A 15499-nucleotide genomic window follows, 5' to 3' on the forward strand; every position below is an offset into this window, starting at 1 on the left:
TTAAATGAGTTTATATATGTAATTAGCTTGTATGGTGTCTGGTACATAGAAAAAGTTGTGTTTGCTATGATGATGATGATGATGATGATGAACAACTAAGACTTCCTTTCAGTAAGAAATCAACATGACAAGAATAATATCATCAGAGAGGAGCAGAGTCAGAGACAAGTCCATTTTCTAAGCCAATTTAGAACCTGCTTTTTGAAAATTACACAATAAGTAACTACCTCTCTGGGTCCTCTTGACTATCAACCAAAAAGTTAGCACCCCTATCATTTATCAAAAGGCATAATAAAGAGTAGTTACTCTTTTAGCATGTTGTCAGAAATAAATACCTTAGGTTTAGAAAATGAATGGCTCCATTTTGTTTTGGACTTTATAGCAGTTAGAGACCTATTATCTCCCAATTCCAAGGGCATTATCTCTCCAAACTATCTGTGTTGCTGCTGTTCTTTATTACTATGTAAATGAGATTATTAGAGCTGCATTTGAATTCTCCTCTGCAAATCAAAAGAGGAATCGCTAAATAATAAAATCTCAAAAGCGCAGGTAACTCTTACTATTAAGCTGGCATGAATCTATATTCAGAATTTCAATACCACTTACAGATTATTTTTCTAGTTAAATAACATGTGTCACAAGGATATTTTAACCAGGATAATAGTAGTCTTTAAACTATCTTGTAGAATAATTTTTAAAAAATCAATTTGTTTAAACGCCAGTTACTACCATTGTTCTAAGATAATAAAGGGTTCTTTTATCTCAGAGCCTAATTTAAGGAAAGAAAAAAACTGCAGGTCTACAAAGAATGACATAGTACCACTTTGATAAAGCCTTCTGTTTTTCTCAAGGTGTGGAGGTGGGAAGTGAGGGTAAGAGGAGGGAAAAATATCAATCCTTTTTTTTTTTTTTTTTTTTTTTGTACCGTGATCCTACTGCACCTTTCAAGAAAATAATTTTCAGTTTGTAAGGGGAGATAAATAATAGGTGGTGTCACATTGCATCATTTTTAGGACAGAGGTGCTGTGCTGGGGATGTCTGCCAACAGTTTGATTCTGTTGGCTCAGGCTGCAGATTCTGCTATCCTGGCCCTATCTCCTATCCTGTGTAAAAGGAAATACTGGTAGTGGAGACTTCTAGGAACTACTTCCCAGAGGGTGACATCTCAGTTTCTCCTTCTACAAAAGCAAAGAGGGCTAATCTATCAAAGAAGCATAAGAGTCCTTTTATGCGTTCAGTGTGCACCCATTTCTCAAGAGAATGAGTCTGTTGGTCAGGGTAGCTTCAGTTTCAAATGAGAAAATCCTAACTCAAAGATTCCGTAAAATGAGGATTTTAAAAAAAAATTACCTAAGATATAGTCTAGCTTCAGGCATTCCAATATCAGGCTCTCAAATATGCTACTAGGACCCCAATCATTCTCTATCTCTTAGCTGCTTGCTTCCAATTAGCTTTATTCTAAAGAAAAAAAAAAAAAAAAACAACCTCGCCTGGCAGCAAGATCCACATGGCTCATATGGAGCTTAAAACCGAAGATTCTAGAGAAAGAATAGAATTCTCTTCCCCAGAATATGCAACAATCCTTGAAAGCTGTCTGGGAAGAGGAGCCTCATGATAGAATCACAAAGAATGAGGGAGAGCTACTTCCCTAAAAGAGAAAATGCTAGGAGAAAAAAAAGGCGGCAGATGTCTGCTGCATTAGGAAAGACCATGAATTAAAGATAATAATATTGTTTTGACTTAGGATTCCTCTCCAGTATTAACATGAAGAAACAGAAATATCATTTAGTAAAAGGAGACCAAAAAATCATCTTTGGTACTTTAGTGGGGAAAAAAAGTGAAACAGGATTATTTTGGATAGTCAATTTAGAATATTTATTCTAGATTGGGCTAGAGTAATAGAGGTCCAGCGTAGTAATGCCTAAAAGTAGCTGGCTGACCGTGTTGCTCAGAACTAACTCTTCCCCTTTCCTATGTGAGCTCCACCAAAGCACCAACAGCTTTTACCCTGCTCCCAGGTACTTCTACAATGGAATGAACTCATGAAATAAATTCAAACTAAAGTACTTTTGACTTTTGACTCTCCTGAGGTCGGGGGGTGGGGGTGTGCGGTGGTGGTGGTGTGGGAAAAGATGCTTATTATTCCCAGATTTTCAGAATTGATGCTTTAATGGTGGACTCTGCTCTGTTTTAGAGATGGACTTTTCCCTCCAGATACTTGGAAATCATAAATTGCTCTCTTTGCCTGATTGCACAACCAGTCTTATTCAGGCTTCTGGCCCTGATCAGAGTTGCAGGAGGGCCTGGTTTCCCAATTAGCCAGTAGTGTCCTGTTAAAATCTCAAACTCCCCTTGGCATCAGAAAACTTCAGTCGCTTTAGTTTGGTGGAGTATGGTTAGAGGAGAGGAAGAGGGCTTGAGAGGAGAATTCTGTTCTACTTATCCTACTAGGACTGGTCCAGGATAACCTACTCCAAAGGAAGTCACTAGACAGGGAGTGAGGAGCCACTTCACTGAAAAGTATGGAGCAGAAGCCATTTCAAAGAAAAGTGTCAGAGTTGCTCATGATAGTATCCATAGCTAGCACTTCCTGAGTTCTTACATTATGCCAGCCACTATTCTAAATGCTCTACATGCAATATCTAATGGTTTTGCCACAAAATCCCTGAGGACAAATAACTTACTCAAGGTCACACCGCTAGTCAGTGGCAGAAGGTGGAATTTGAATCATGTACTTTGGCTCCAGTACCTGTATCATCTGATACATACACTTCATCTAATACTGATGGGAAGGAAACGGCAACAGGCTAACAAAAAGTTAGTATGGCCATGTACCATGTACCATGGGTTCATGTGCAAACAACGGTTTGCTCTCATTTATGTTTTATAATTCCTATTTTTAAATCTTCAGACATGGGACCAGATGTGCAGGAGAAATTGCCATGCAAGCAAATAATCACAAGTGTGGGGTCGGAGTTGCATACAATTCCAAAGTTGGAGGTAAAGCAGAGAGTTGTTCCCAGAGTTTTACACTTCAATTTGAGTCTTGCATCACTTGGTGTGAATGAGGGGGGGAGGGGGCTTTCAATAATCAGAGGAAGAAATGAATTCCATGTAAAATATGCTGTAGGATTTAAGTGTGATTTGCAAACAAATCAATGAATCTGGATTTCTAAAAAGTGATAGCTGAATATAGCCTACACATTTTTTGTGGGGAGAAAAACAGTAATGTTGAAAGACTTTTTTTTTTTTTTTTTTTTTTTTTGTTGTTGAAAGACTTTTGAACCAAATCTAATTTTCTCTGTGTGCTAATTTACAAGGATTTGTTATTGAGTGCTTGCTAAGGGAACAGAAGGAGGAGGTAAATTTAGGCAAAGACTTTCCCTGCCTCTCAATTCTGTCCTTTTTCATTTCATAGCAAATAACTGTCTTAAAAAAAAAAAAAAAAGAATACATACGTGTTACATGAAGAAGTGAAAGGTTGTCTCTAACAGCACGGATTTAGAATTTCTAGTTGTTTCAGTCAGTGTCTTTGTGGGGAAACATGGTAAGTTCCATCGGGACAATCTAATAAAGGAACTAGTTACAAGACTTAAGGGAAATCATCACTAGATTGCACACCTGACTAATAGAACACTGTAGGTTAACTAACAGGAAGTAAAATAAAAACTTAAAAAAAAAAAGAGTAAAGGAAAACAAATAAAGGTTAACTAATGAAAACAGATGTTACCACCTCAGGCCTAAAGGAGCAAGGGGAAGGAGAGGGTCAGTGGCAACTAGAGCAAGTTGTGGTCCTAGGAGAGAACCACTGGACAGGAGATGTGGCTCCGAATCCAACAACAGGGCTTCTTCTAGGCAGAGGATCCCAGGGAATGAGTACCTCACTTCCCTCTCATCCCCCAACTCTTGCTACTGTTCTCCCTGACTGATTTCCAACGGGAAGGCAAGAGAACCCACTGATGCATTCCATGTGAAGATGGGTGGACAGTGGACATGCAGGGACTCCCAGAGACATAATTGTCTCCCCTCCTTTCATATCTCTCTACCTTGGGTTTTCACAGTTAGGCTATAAGCTTTGAGTTTAGTTTGTTTTTGAAACTACATAAAAAAGATCAACTGTAGAATATGCCAATGACCGAAAAACTCCTTTAAACTCCGCCTAAGTACACCTTGAATTTGATTATGACTTCCTTTTAAGAAATCAAGTAAACACACGTCGTGGTACATATAATGAATCTCTAATACAACAGACTATCAAATTGTGTGTCATTCCTGATCCCTTTGATACCAGCATTGTCAAAATGCTCTTCGTTTTTCCCTTTTTACAAGTACTGTTAATTAATAAAAAAAAAAAATGAAAGCAGAAGCACAAATTGGATAATCACCTAGAGAAATAATTCACTTTTTAAGTCATGATGAAGTGTCTCACTATAGTTTGTGAGAGAATCTTCTGATCCCTTCATTTTAGAGAGGAGTAATCAGAAGTTAAGATTCTCAAGGTGACAGCTAGTTTGTGGCGATGCAGAACTAAAACACAAGACTCCTGATTCCAAGTCTACTGAGATTTTTTTTTTCATTATTCCACCTTTGACGGTCTAGCCCAAAATGTATTTTCAATAATACTTTTCACTTATAAGGCACCACATCAACACATTAGAGGTGCTGTACTCCGTAAGTTCACAGGTTGGATTTGGGTGCCAAATTTCTGGGATTCAAGTCCCAACTCCCCAGTTTCAAGTTGTGTGGCCCTGAGCAAGTCATTGTCCCTTTCTGGATTTATAATCCACCTGTAAAATGGGGAAAATTATGGCATCCCCTCATATGGGCATCATAAAGATAAAGGAGTCTGTACGTTTAGACCTGTATGGTAGCTGCATAGAGTATATCCTCAATGCACATAGCTGTTATCATCCCCATTTTAAAATTGAGGAAACTGAGGCACAGGAGGTTAAGTGGCTTGCCCAAGATCACACAACTAGTAAGTAGAGCTGGGATCTTCTTTTCCTCAAATAAATTTTAACCAATTTTATTTTAATCAATACGACTTTCACTAATTGTGTTAATTACATGTTCTTTTACCTATGCTCCATAGTAAATAGCAGTGTGCAAATATAAGGCTGTGCACTTCATTATCAGCCTGAAGCCAGGAATAACCAGGTAGCTAGCTGCCTGTATCTGTCTAAATTGCCTTTGCCTTCCTGGCTCTTGAATGCATGAGTCTGATGACGGGTGACAGCCTGTTAGAAAGTACAAAGAGCTACTACATCTGCCTTCTCCTAATGAAAAATGATTCCCCCTCAGGAGCAAAATCCATGGCAATGATTTCATCCTTGAGATTATTCACAAGAAAAGGAAGCATGTTCCTTGAAAATGTTTCTCGACAAACACATAAAAGAATGGCCTCTGGGTTATTTTTAATCAGTGCTTAGAAACAAGAGTTCTTTCCCTATTTGTTAGTTTCTTATTGTGGATAGATCTTTTCAAGCTACACAGTGTCCCATATAGAATCCTTCATATGGCACACGCTGGGCAATAGTCATTCATGGTCATGGACACGTACTCATGGACAGGTAAGGGGACGGCTGTTTGATGCCTCTTTCTGAAAGCTGTCCTGTCATTTTCAGGTTATTGGGGTCAAAGGAGGGGACACATTTTGCAATCATTAACAATCATGGCCACTGCTTAGTGCATACAGTTATCTCTAAAGAGCAGATAACAAAGCGTATGGAGGCAGTGACTTGTATCTTCCTTCTGTGCTCGTAGCAGCCTGGTCACAGGCACTTGAGGCATCCAGTGGTTACCTGGTTTTTAACTCTTTCGAGTGTCTTTTATAAAATGAATATTAAAAAATAAAAATAAAATGAATATTAAGAGCATGATGCCATTCTACATGCATATGCTCACATCAACTTCTGTGTTTTTTTGGTTTGCTATTCAGGCATAAGAATGCTGGATGGCATTGTGACTGATGCTATTGAAGCCAGTTCAATTGGATTCAATCCCGGACATGTGGATATTTACAGTGCCAGCTGGGGCCCAAATGATGATGGAAAAACTGTGGAGGGGCCTGGCCGACTAGCCCAGAAGGCTTTTGAATATGGTGTAAAGCAGGTAAGATGTTTAATATAGACCCACCTGAAATAAAACCTGACCATTTGGATAGGAAGGACCTGGAAGGACGTGTAATTTGTATGTAAAGAAATGGCTTTGAATTTCTTGTCATTGCTTACAATTTGAAATGCATTTAGAAAGCCAAATCATTCTTCAGAGGGATGGAAGTTAAGGGTTAAGAGTTTCTCCCCATTTGGGTCTGACATCCAACAGAGATTCTTTACTCTTAGAATATTTACCTTAAAAATACTCCGAATATGTCCTTTCTCATTTTACTGCTGCTTTTGGGTTTTTTATACTAGGTAAACAACTACCCAGATTTCTTTCAAATCTCTGGAAACACATCCTTAAATATAGCTACGTGCTACTTCCCATTTCGTAAAGGCCTGCTGCAGACTTGTGCCTTGATGGTGTTGCTCTGTTTATACTGCATTCCTACCGGGATTCTAAGGCCTTGTTCTGCCTGGGATAAAACAAAAGTAGAAACTTTGCAAAGTGCAAATTCAGAAGTCATAGGCAGAGTAGCCTTGGCTCTTCATTCAATTGAAGAATCTCTTTTAATGCAGCTGCAAAACAGATCTGAATAATGCCTGATTTTGTCATTCCATCAGTCAGCCAGAAGATTCAAGCAGAAAAAAAGAGAGGAAGTTCAAAGATTCAAACACAGTGACATAAGCCAAGGGACGAGTGCAAAAATATGAGCAAGTGCTAAAGGCCAAATTATGAATCGGCACAGTAAGGAAAAGAAAGAAAAGCACTCACACAGACCATCCCAGGGAGGGTCCAGGTGAAGGAAGACTAGCAGAGTCACAGCTCAGGGGCTTCTAATATGCAGTCTTGTGAGATTTCCAACCAGATGCTGGAGGACTTAGAGTGGAAACAGACTCCAAATAACTATCTCTGAGAACTTACATGCATGCATTTATGGGGGATTTCACTGGGATGTGACAGCGGTCCCAGTACATGATAGATCTGATATGGTCTGGCTTTTCCTTTAGGGGAGACAAGGAAAGGGCTCCATCTTCGTGTGGGCTTCTGGGAACGGGGGGCGTCAAGGAGATGACTGTGACTGCGATGGCTACACGGACAGCATCTACACCATCTCCATCAGCAGCGCCTCGCAGCAAGGCCTGTCGCCCTGGTACGCTGAGAAGTGCTCCTCCACCCTGGCCACCTCATACAGCAGCGGGGATTACACCGACCAGCGAATCGTATGTTGCTTTTGTCTAACTCCTCTGCTTGGGTAGGAGAGCATGGCTTGTGTTCAACAAGATCCTTCGGTCAGTATCTTTGGTAAAATTGATTTGCTTAAGCTTGATGACTCAGAAAGGCTCACACTGTACTCAACCTGAAAGGCTGGCATACGTTGGGAAGGCTTCTCTCTCAAGGATAATGACGCCTCTGCCAAGAAGATGTTGCGCCTCTGTCATTTTTAAACTCAGCCCTGAGAAGCCACTAAGTTGTCATTACACACAGCCAAGAATCCAAATGTCTCTCCTGCTTGTATGATGCCTCCCTGAAAATAGCCTTAACGGAGATTTCAGGGTTTACCACCCTTGTAACTTGTTGATCCTTTAATAGCAGGGATATGGTCTGACATGCTCTTTAGCAGATGATAAAAATACAGAGCATATACTAGCTACATCTCCTAAGAACGGATGACCTGCAGGAAAATAACCATCTCCATTTCCCCCGAGATGGACTTCTCAGCGTCTGAGTAAACAGCTCAGGAAGGTTATGTGCTCACAGAGAATCTCCAGCCCACACTTGGCTGTGCCTTCACTTACGTGAGTCAGACTGCCAAGGGCAATTATTGGATTTCCCTTCAAGGGCACAATGATGAAGGGCCATTCGGGGCCCCTGAGAACAAAGAGAGGTACTCTTAATTTTAAAACGTATAGCCCCCAATTTAACTCCTGATACAGAAAGAACCAACTGGCTAAAGTATGCAGACTGTAATCTTAGCAGAATAATAATAGGTCATGATCCAATTAGAGTGTGGGTGAACCCCATAATAGATATTGGGATGTGTGTAAAATTCCTATTAATGGCATGTCAAAACAAAACAAAAAAAAAAAGGTCAGTACTCCTTTTTATACGAGATCACTATTCTGGAACACTGCCTGTTTCTGCAACTAACACTAGTTTAGACGTTAAAACCCTAGGCTCAGCTTAAAAGCACTGGCCTCCCTCTCAGGCCCTTATATTCAATTACTCAAATAATAGTGTTCCCCCCAGGAATTCTTTAGGGCAGGCCTATTTGAGAGCCTTTGAAAGAGGCCTATCAGGCATGTGTCCCCCTTGCATTCAGAGTCCCAGGTTGCTCTAGTCCCTGGGGGTATCCAGAGTCGCTTTCCAGAAAAAGGCCCTTTTGGCATCTCGGTCAGCATTTCTGTCCCTCTTGTGAGCTGCCATGGAGGAAGAGTTTCCGTCCTTGTGAAGATCCCTCCCTAGGTACACCAGCCACAGGAGAGCCAGCTGGCGGATTCTATTTGAGACGTTTGCAATAACATAGCTTTTGTCTTACGCAAACCTCGGCTCAGGCAGCTCTGGGACTTAGTGCGTCAGTAGGGAGAAAGGGCAGCCTGGTTTCCGCAACCCTCTAAGGAGCCGTGCCACTGTAACTTGCGAAATTCAGCGACTCCAAGGGGAAGCCAAAGGAGGTGATAATAGAACAAATTATTTTTTTACACCTCCCTCCCACACATTGAAATCTCTAGCTAAAAATGATCATGCGGGAACCTGGGTGGGTGTCTTGTTAGAAATCCTCTGGCCCGACTGCTTGCTCAACCAGCACCGCGGGGGTCCTTAAGGCAGCCTGATCCGAAGTCTTTTTGGTTTCCTCCCTTCAGTCTTGGCAACCTCCTCATTAAGCTAAAATTAGCCTGGGTAATTCCTTATGTGCAGTAATATTGCATAAGAATGCTTTTTCACAGATAGGATCTCATTTTGGCTTCAGAATACGAGTCAGGAAATGTCAACCTCATTCTACAGATGGGGAAACCAAGTGGCATGTCCATGGGACACATTTACCGAGGAGTTTTTACAATTTGAAACCAGATCAGAATCTAGCACACTTTTTATTTGAAAAACAAACAAACAAACAAACAAAAACACCATTCTCACCCAAGTGCAAATATGGACACTAACCCATGGCCATCAAATTATGTCAACAGCAAGCGCAAAATACACACTGAACACATTTTGTGCGAGTACTCCTCATCAGATGGGGTTACATCCTTGTGCTGAGGAGGCAGTCAAATGTTAATCCGAAGGTGAAAGGGAATTTTGCATGAGGCAGGATTTCTAAATATGCCAGACTAAACACAATGGACCTGATGATTAATGGGCCAGCATGATTCACAGTGATTTTGAAACTGTCCCTTCTTCACAGACAGCATTTCGTTTGGGAATCTCAGAAGAGAAAATATTCATAGTGGGAGTACTTCATCCCCAGAAAAGGCAGCCTGATGCCAGAATTATAGACAAGTTGCATGTAGAGGAGAGTGAACTAAAATATCAGCAGATGGCAAACATCCGCCTGGGTTTTAGAGGAGGAAGTAGGGAAGGGAATCAGCTGAGATTTCTGACCGTAGCAGATGCGGCCCCTGGTTAACCCCCAGGGACAGGGGCACACTCCTCACATGTTCTCCTGCATTTCTTTCCTTCCGTTTGCCACCCAGACAAGCGCCGACCTGCACAATGACTGCACCGAGACCCACACGGGCACGTCGGCCTCCGCACCCCTGGCTGCTGGCATCTTCGCCCTGGCTCTGGAAGCAAAGTAAGGCCCAGGAAATTTCTAATCACCTTGACTGCCTCTCCTGCTTCTTATTAACATCTATTGTCTTCTGAATTGTGGTTACAATAGAAAACTTAGGAAACTATAAAAAAAAAAAAAAAAAAGAAAGCAATAAAAAATAAGCTCTCTTCCAATGTAGATCTAACACACACGCAAAATTTTACAAAATTGGAAACTTAGCATAACCATTATCTTGCAATTTTTAAAATATACCCTATAATCTATTAAGAGCACTTTCTCTTGGCTAAATCAATGTTCCCTGACCTTTACAAATTCATGCTTTCCTCCCAACTTCCCTCCCACTCAGCTGCAAGGCCTTTTCACTTCTGTTTATTCCCAGCAGGAAAGACTTCATCCAGATAACTTCCTGTGGGTAGTATTGGGAACAAGCTTATAGAACTTCCTTCTTTTCCCCACCCCCCCTCAGATTATATAAGCCCAGTCCCAGAGCTGATCTAACATATCAGGGGGCATGAGAACTAAAAAGAGAATTTTTATCCTTTTGTAGTATCCCACTATATAAATGCAAATTATATTAAAGTCATTGAATCATGTTTAAATACCCATTCTGTCCATAAATATCAATTGTCATCTCTCATAATTTCCTGAGGATAAACACCCCTAATTAGAATTTCTGGGTCAAAGAGTGTGCATGTTTTAATGATATTGGTACATATTGACAAGTTACTGTTTAGCAAGATTATATCATTTTCCCATCAACACTAAATGTGTGAAAGTGCCAGTTCCCTTACCAAAGTTACTTTTATCATCTTCTAAATGTTTGCTATTTTGATAGGGGAAAATGGCATCTCAATTTTATATGCTTTCATTTCACTACTAATGAAGCTCAGTATCTGATATTCTTTGGCCATTTGTCATCTATGATTGCTCGTTTATGACCTTGATTTTGTTTTATGGCCTTAGTATAGAGAAGCTATTAATGCTTGGTTAGTTTGACATTTACCTTTTCATTTTATTTATATGTAATTTTTATTGCGGTGAAGTTAGTACGTATATGGTTATATTCGTCCGTGCTTTTCTTTAAGGCGTTTTCCTTTGCTTTCACACTCAGAATAATATTTACAACCCCAAATTCGATAAACATTTATTTTTATGTCTTTTGTTATGTTTACTTTACGATGTTTAAGTTCTAAATCCCCCTGGAATTTTAGTGTATAATGTTAAAAAGGGTTTTAACAATATTTTTCCCTCATATGGGTTACCCAATAGTCTCTTAACACAGAGGAAAAAAATCTAACTGCTGCGCATTGTGTATCCACAGCTTTTTATTTGTTTCTGCTTTCTGGTGGTAAGAAAACTTTAAACATCAAGTCAGGTGCTGTAGTTGCGCGATAGAGAAGGTGGATAAATTTGTAAGTTACTATTATCTTTCTTAAGAAGATTATCCTAGAAGACCATCTATATTCTCTAGAGAGAGAGAACAAAGCATTCCCCTCATGCAATATTCAGTAGACAAGGTTCATGATGGCAGAAAAGTAGAATACCTTGGCCTGTGCCACCACTGGAAAACCCCTGAAGTTGCTAAGTCTTTGTTCTGGAGAGTCCAGTGTAGGTCCAAGAGCCCCTGGGGCTGCCTGTGGAGTTGTAGTTTGGCCCTGGTATTTCAGCAATGGGATGGCCACAGTGGCTAAGAAAGATAGGCCCAGAGGTTTGTACCAAGAATTTACCTACTTGGAAGGGCTGGGAGGATATCTGGTAAGCCCTGGGGCTCAGCAAAAGAGCAATGTTCAGAATCTGAGTTCACTTGTAACAGGAAGAGAATGGACAGGGGGCAGAGTCTAGGAACAAAAGGTAAGAATGGCATCAGCAGATCCTTGAATTTGGATTAGAAAATTGCTTTTAAAAGTGCTTAGAAAAATAATCTAAACACTCAAAAGTGCAAGGAACATAGGGCTCCAAGTTCTAGGCATATCACTAGCTATGTGACCTTAGGCAAATTAATCTCCAACTGAGGGCTTAATTTACCATCTATAAAATTGAGGGGTCAGATCAGACCATTTTTTCCCCCAAACTTCTTCCCTTTATAAGACTCTGATTGGAAATTGAAGGTATCAGCAAATAAAAGTAATCCAACATGAATTGTTGAGTTTGGTGGTGCAAAGTCCAGAGTAGAAGAAAATAAGGTTCAACGAAGGCAAGCAGTTTCACACAAGTAGTACAATAGTCCTATGATATTTATGATTTGAGGATATAACTGTTAGTTCTAGGAAGCTGAAAAAAATCCTTAAAATTTTAAGTTTTGTCTACCCAACACCTATCAGATGCACGTAAATAAAAGTAGTCAGGCCTAAGCCATCCTTGTCTAGTGACCAGTATAATAGAAAAACCTGTCTCACTGAATAGATGTGATATCAACTTCATGTAAGAGCTGAAAATTTAAAATTGTAACCTCTGATTTCTAAAATTTCAAGCTTTTTTCTGTGCAAGGAGAAAATGACAGAAGAATGATCTAGCCTCATCAACGTCAGTTAATTTTTAATAGGTTAGTTTTAAAGCAGGAGCTTCACGGATTGCTATGAAATAACATAGATGAGTTTCCAGCAGTTTGTGAACATCGCTGAAACTAGATGCAGAATTGCTGGTGTTTGTGTGACATTTTTCTGAAGGAATGTTCTGTTGGGTCTATCAGATTCTCACACTGTTCATGATTTAAGAGATACCAAGAATCCATGATCTCCCTAGTACATATAAAAAGAATTTAATTCCTTTCCTTTTGATTCAATCATCAGTAAGATAGACATAATCTAGCTTACATTTTATATACTTCCTGCCAAAGTACATGGAAATTCTTGAAGTGTCTGTTCTCAAAGAGACAGTTTTCTGAACTCTATTCAATTGTCTATACCGAGATGATTATTTCAAACTCTGAATGCCAGTATTTCTAAAAGTGCCCCTAGATAATCAAGATTGGGAGAAATCATTGAACCAAATGCTGCTCAAAAAACAACTATGGAGACTGAAGAACTGTGAGCTAAATTTATCAAGAATAATAACATTCAGTATTTGTCAGGTTCTTACTATGACTGACATTGCGCTAACCTCTTTGTGTACAATACTAATTCAAACCCTTACAGCAGTCTTGTGACAAAGAAATTTCTAGTTGCATTTTACAAAAGAAAGTGAGGCTTAGAGAGGTTGAGAAATGTAACCAAGATCCCACAAAGAGATGCAAATTCAGATCCGTCTGACCTCAAAGCTGTGCTATCAGCTACTATACTATACTATACCATACCATACCATACCATACCATACCGCCTCCCACAGCCCTGCAAGGGAGAGGAGATGTTCAGTGGCAGTCTATCATCCCCTCCAAGACAGGGGCGTTAAGAAGATTGATGCTGATAGAGGAACACCATAACTCATGTGCCCCTGAGTTTTTCATAAAAGGTTCCTTGTACAGCAGGTTACTTATTATGCTACGTTAAATAAGACACAGCTGGGGGACGCCTGGGTAGCTCAGCGGTTGAGCATCTGCTTTTGGCTCAGGGCTTGAGCCTACATCGGGCTTCCTGCATGGAGTCTGCTTCTCCATCTGCCTTTATCTCTGTCCTCCCCCCCCCGTCTCTCATGAATAAACAAATAATAATAATAATAATAATAATAATAATAATAATAATAATAATAATAAAAAGACATAGCTGGAATACCAGGGAATGGGAAGAGGAGAAGGAAAGAGAAAGAATGGTTTCTGGCTCAAATATGCATAGAGGAATACTTTCCCTTCCCCTGATTATGCATAATCACCTTAGGAGTTTAATTAGTAGACAGATTCCCAAATTCTAATGTCAGCAACTCAGATTCATAAGTATCTGGTATTTGGCCTAGAAAACCCCGTTTTTAATAAGTAGCCCAGGCAGTACCTTTAAATTTTGAGAAACAACTGCCATAAAGAGGTTTTCCTATAACCTCATCCAGTTGTGTTTGTAAAGATACTCAATAGTATCAATAGATACTTAATAGGCATTAAACACACACACACACACACATATATATATATAAATAATGAGAGACAGGAATTCCTTGGACTAATGCCTCTGGCACCATTATTGTCAAGCAGTCAGTATACCTAAGAAAGACAGCAAGCAATTACCTCAGTCTTCTGAGGAGGAGAAAAAGAATTAGAGTACGTACTAAGAGAACAAAATATCTGAAGTAAAACATTGAATTCCTTTACATCTCTGGAAGTATTAAACATACAGATGAACCCATCTTCTGTTTTCATGAAAGGCTAGAGGAAGGGAAATAGGACTTCAATGCTGCATAAAACCTTTTGATAAAGCATATCAAAGAAATCCCTGACTCAGAGTTGGAAAGTGAAATGTTGGAAAGTCTCCTGGTTACAAAGTCTTTAATATCTAGGCTTACTTACATATATTTAGAGGCCGAACCAGATAGCCTATAAAGTTTTTCACTTTAGAATTTTGTCTCCAGATTACTTTACCTTCACTAATTAGAAGCAATGCTTAATTTCAACGTTTAATTCCATAACCCTTATTTTCTATAAACATATCCTTGATTAGCTACCTAATGCAGTTTTTAAAAATTTAATTATTGTGAATGCTGTTGAGCACTAATTAACAAAGGAAGGCTGTCAGGAATGAGATGCGCTATTGTTAGCGGCTCCTTTCCATTTATGAAATGCAATCTCACAAATGAAGAATAACTGTTAGGAAAACAAGCTTAATTTTCCTAATTGCATGACAATGAAGCTCCATTGAATATTTTGCAAAGAATACATAAAAGAAAATAAAAATAATAAAACCTACAACTAAATATAAATGTTCTGCTATAGAAAATCTATGCTTAGTGTTTATTATAACCCTGAGTTATACCACTTCCTCTTTCCAGCTTCCATATATTCACCTGCTTACAGTGATGGTTCAAATGGGAAATTGGTGTATTTCCCATTGGCTACATCGATAAGAGGCTTTTACCTAAAACTTGATTTAAAAAACTAGAAGGAAGCAAGGATTTCAGTAAAATGCTTTATAGAACAGAATTAGTTTCTGCAATGAGAAAATAGCCATTTCTGCTAAGCTAGTTAATTATTCCCTAATGTGGGTTGGCCAATATAGAAACACAATCTAAATGAGGTATTTATGATATTGGGCAGATAGAAGGTCTGAATTGTAAAGAATTCTGAAGATTATCATACTCGACCCTTTCAACTTACAGAGGAGTTACCCCAGGCCCAGGGAAATGAAGTGACTTGCTGAAGATCACATAGGTCTTTGGTAGTAGAATAGGGTTTGTTGTGCTTTCTGTTTATTACTCCCTATTCTGACTTGATGATCTGAAATAACTTCTAATTATCTGAATTGGTTATATGCTTGTATGCCTTATTCCAACTTCTACTATTTTTTTAAAGATTATTTTTATTTATTTATTTATTAATTATTTATTTATTTTAGACAGAGAGAGAGAGAGATAGAGGCAGAGACACAGGCAGAGGGAGAAGCAGGCTCCATGTCAGGAGCCCGATGCGGGACTCGATCCTGGGACTCGATTCTGGGACTCCAGGATAGTGCCCTGGGCCAAAGGCAGGTGCTAAACTGCTGAGACACC

The 15499-nt window shown here is 39.4% G+C and overlaps 1 protein-coding gene and 1 long non-coding RNA gene across 3 annotated transcripts in view; one reads left to right on the forward strand and one right to left on the reverse strand.

Moving 5' to 3' along the window:
• The window catches only part of LOC111095131, a 94638-nt gene that overhangs the window by 75881 nt on the left and 3258 nt on the right, over nucleotides 1–15499 (reverse strand). The window lies entirely within an intron of this gene.
• The window catches only part of PCSK1 (proprotein convertase subtilisin/kexin type 1), a 43372-nt gene that overhangs the window by 13086 nt on the left and 14787 nt on the right, over nucleotides 1–15499 (forward strand). The window contains exons 6-9 of the mRNA XM_038532292.1: nucleotides 2912–3000; nucleotides 5939–6111; nucleotides 7110–7322; nucleotides 9795–9895. Of these exons, the coding sequence (XP_038388220.1) occupies nucleotides 2912–3000; nucleotides 5939–6111; nucleotides 7110–7322; nucleotides 9795–9895 (576 nt within the window). The remainder of the gene's footprint in view (nucleotides 1–2911; nucleotides 3001–5938; nucleotides 6112–7109; nucleotides 7323–9794; nucleotides 9896–15499) is intronic.

Source organism: Canis lupus, chromosome 3 (genome assembly GCF_011100685.1).
Source record: "Canis lupus familiaris isolate Mischka breed German Shepherd chromosome 3, alternate assembly UU_Cfam_GSD_1.0, whole genome shotgun sequence".
NCBI classification, from domain to species: Eukaryota; Metazoa; Chordata; class Mammalia; order Carnivora; family Canidae; genus Canis; species Canis lupus.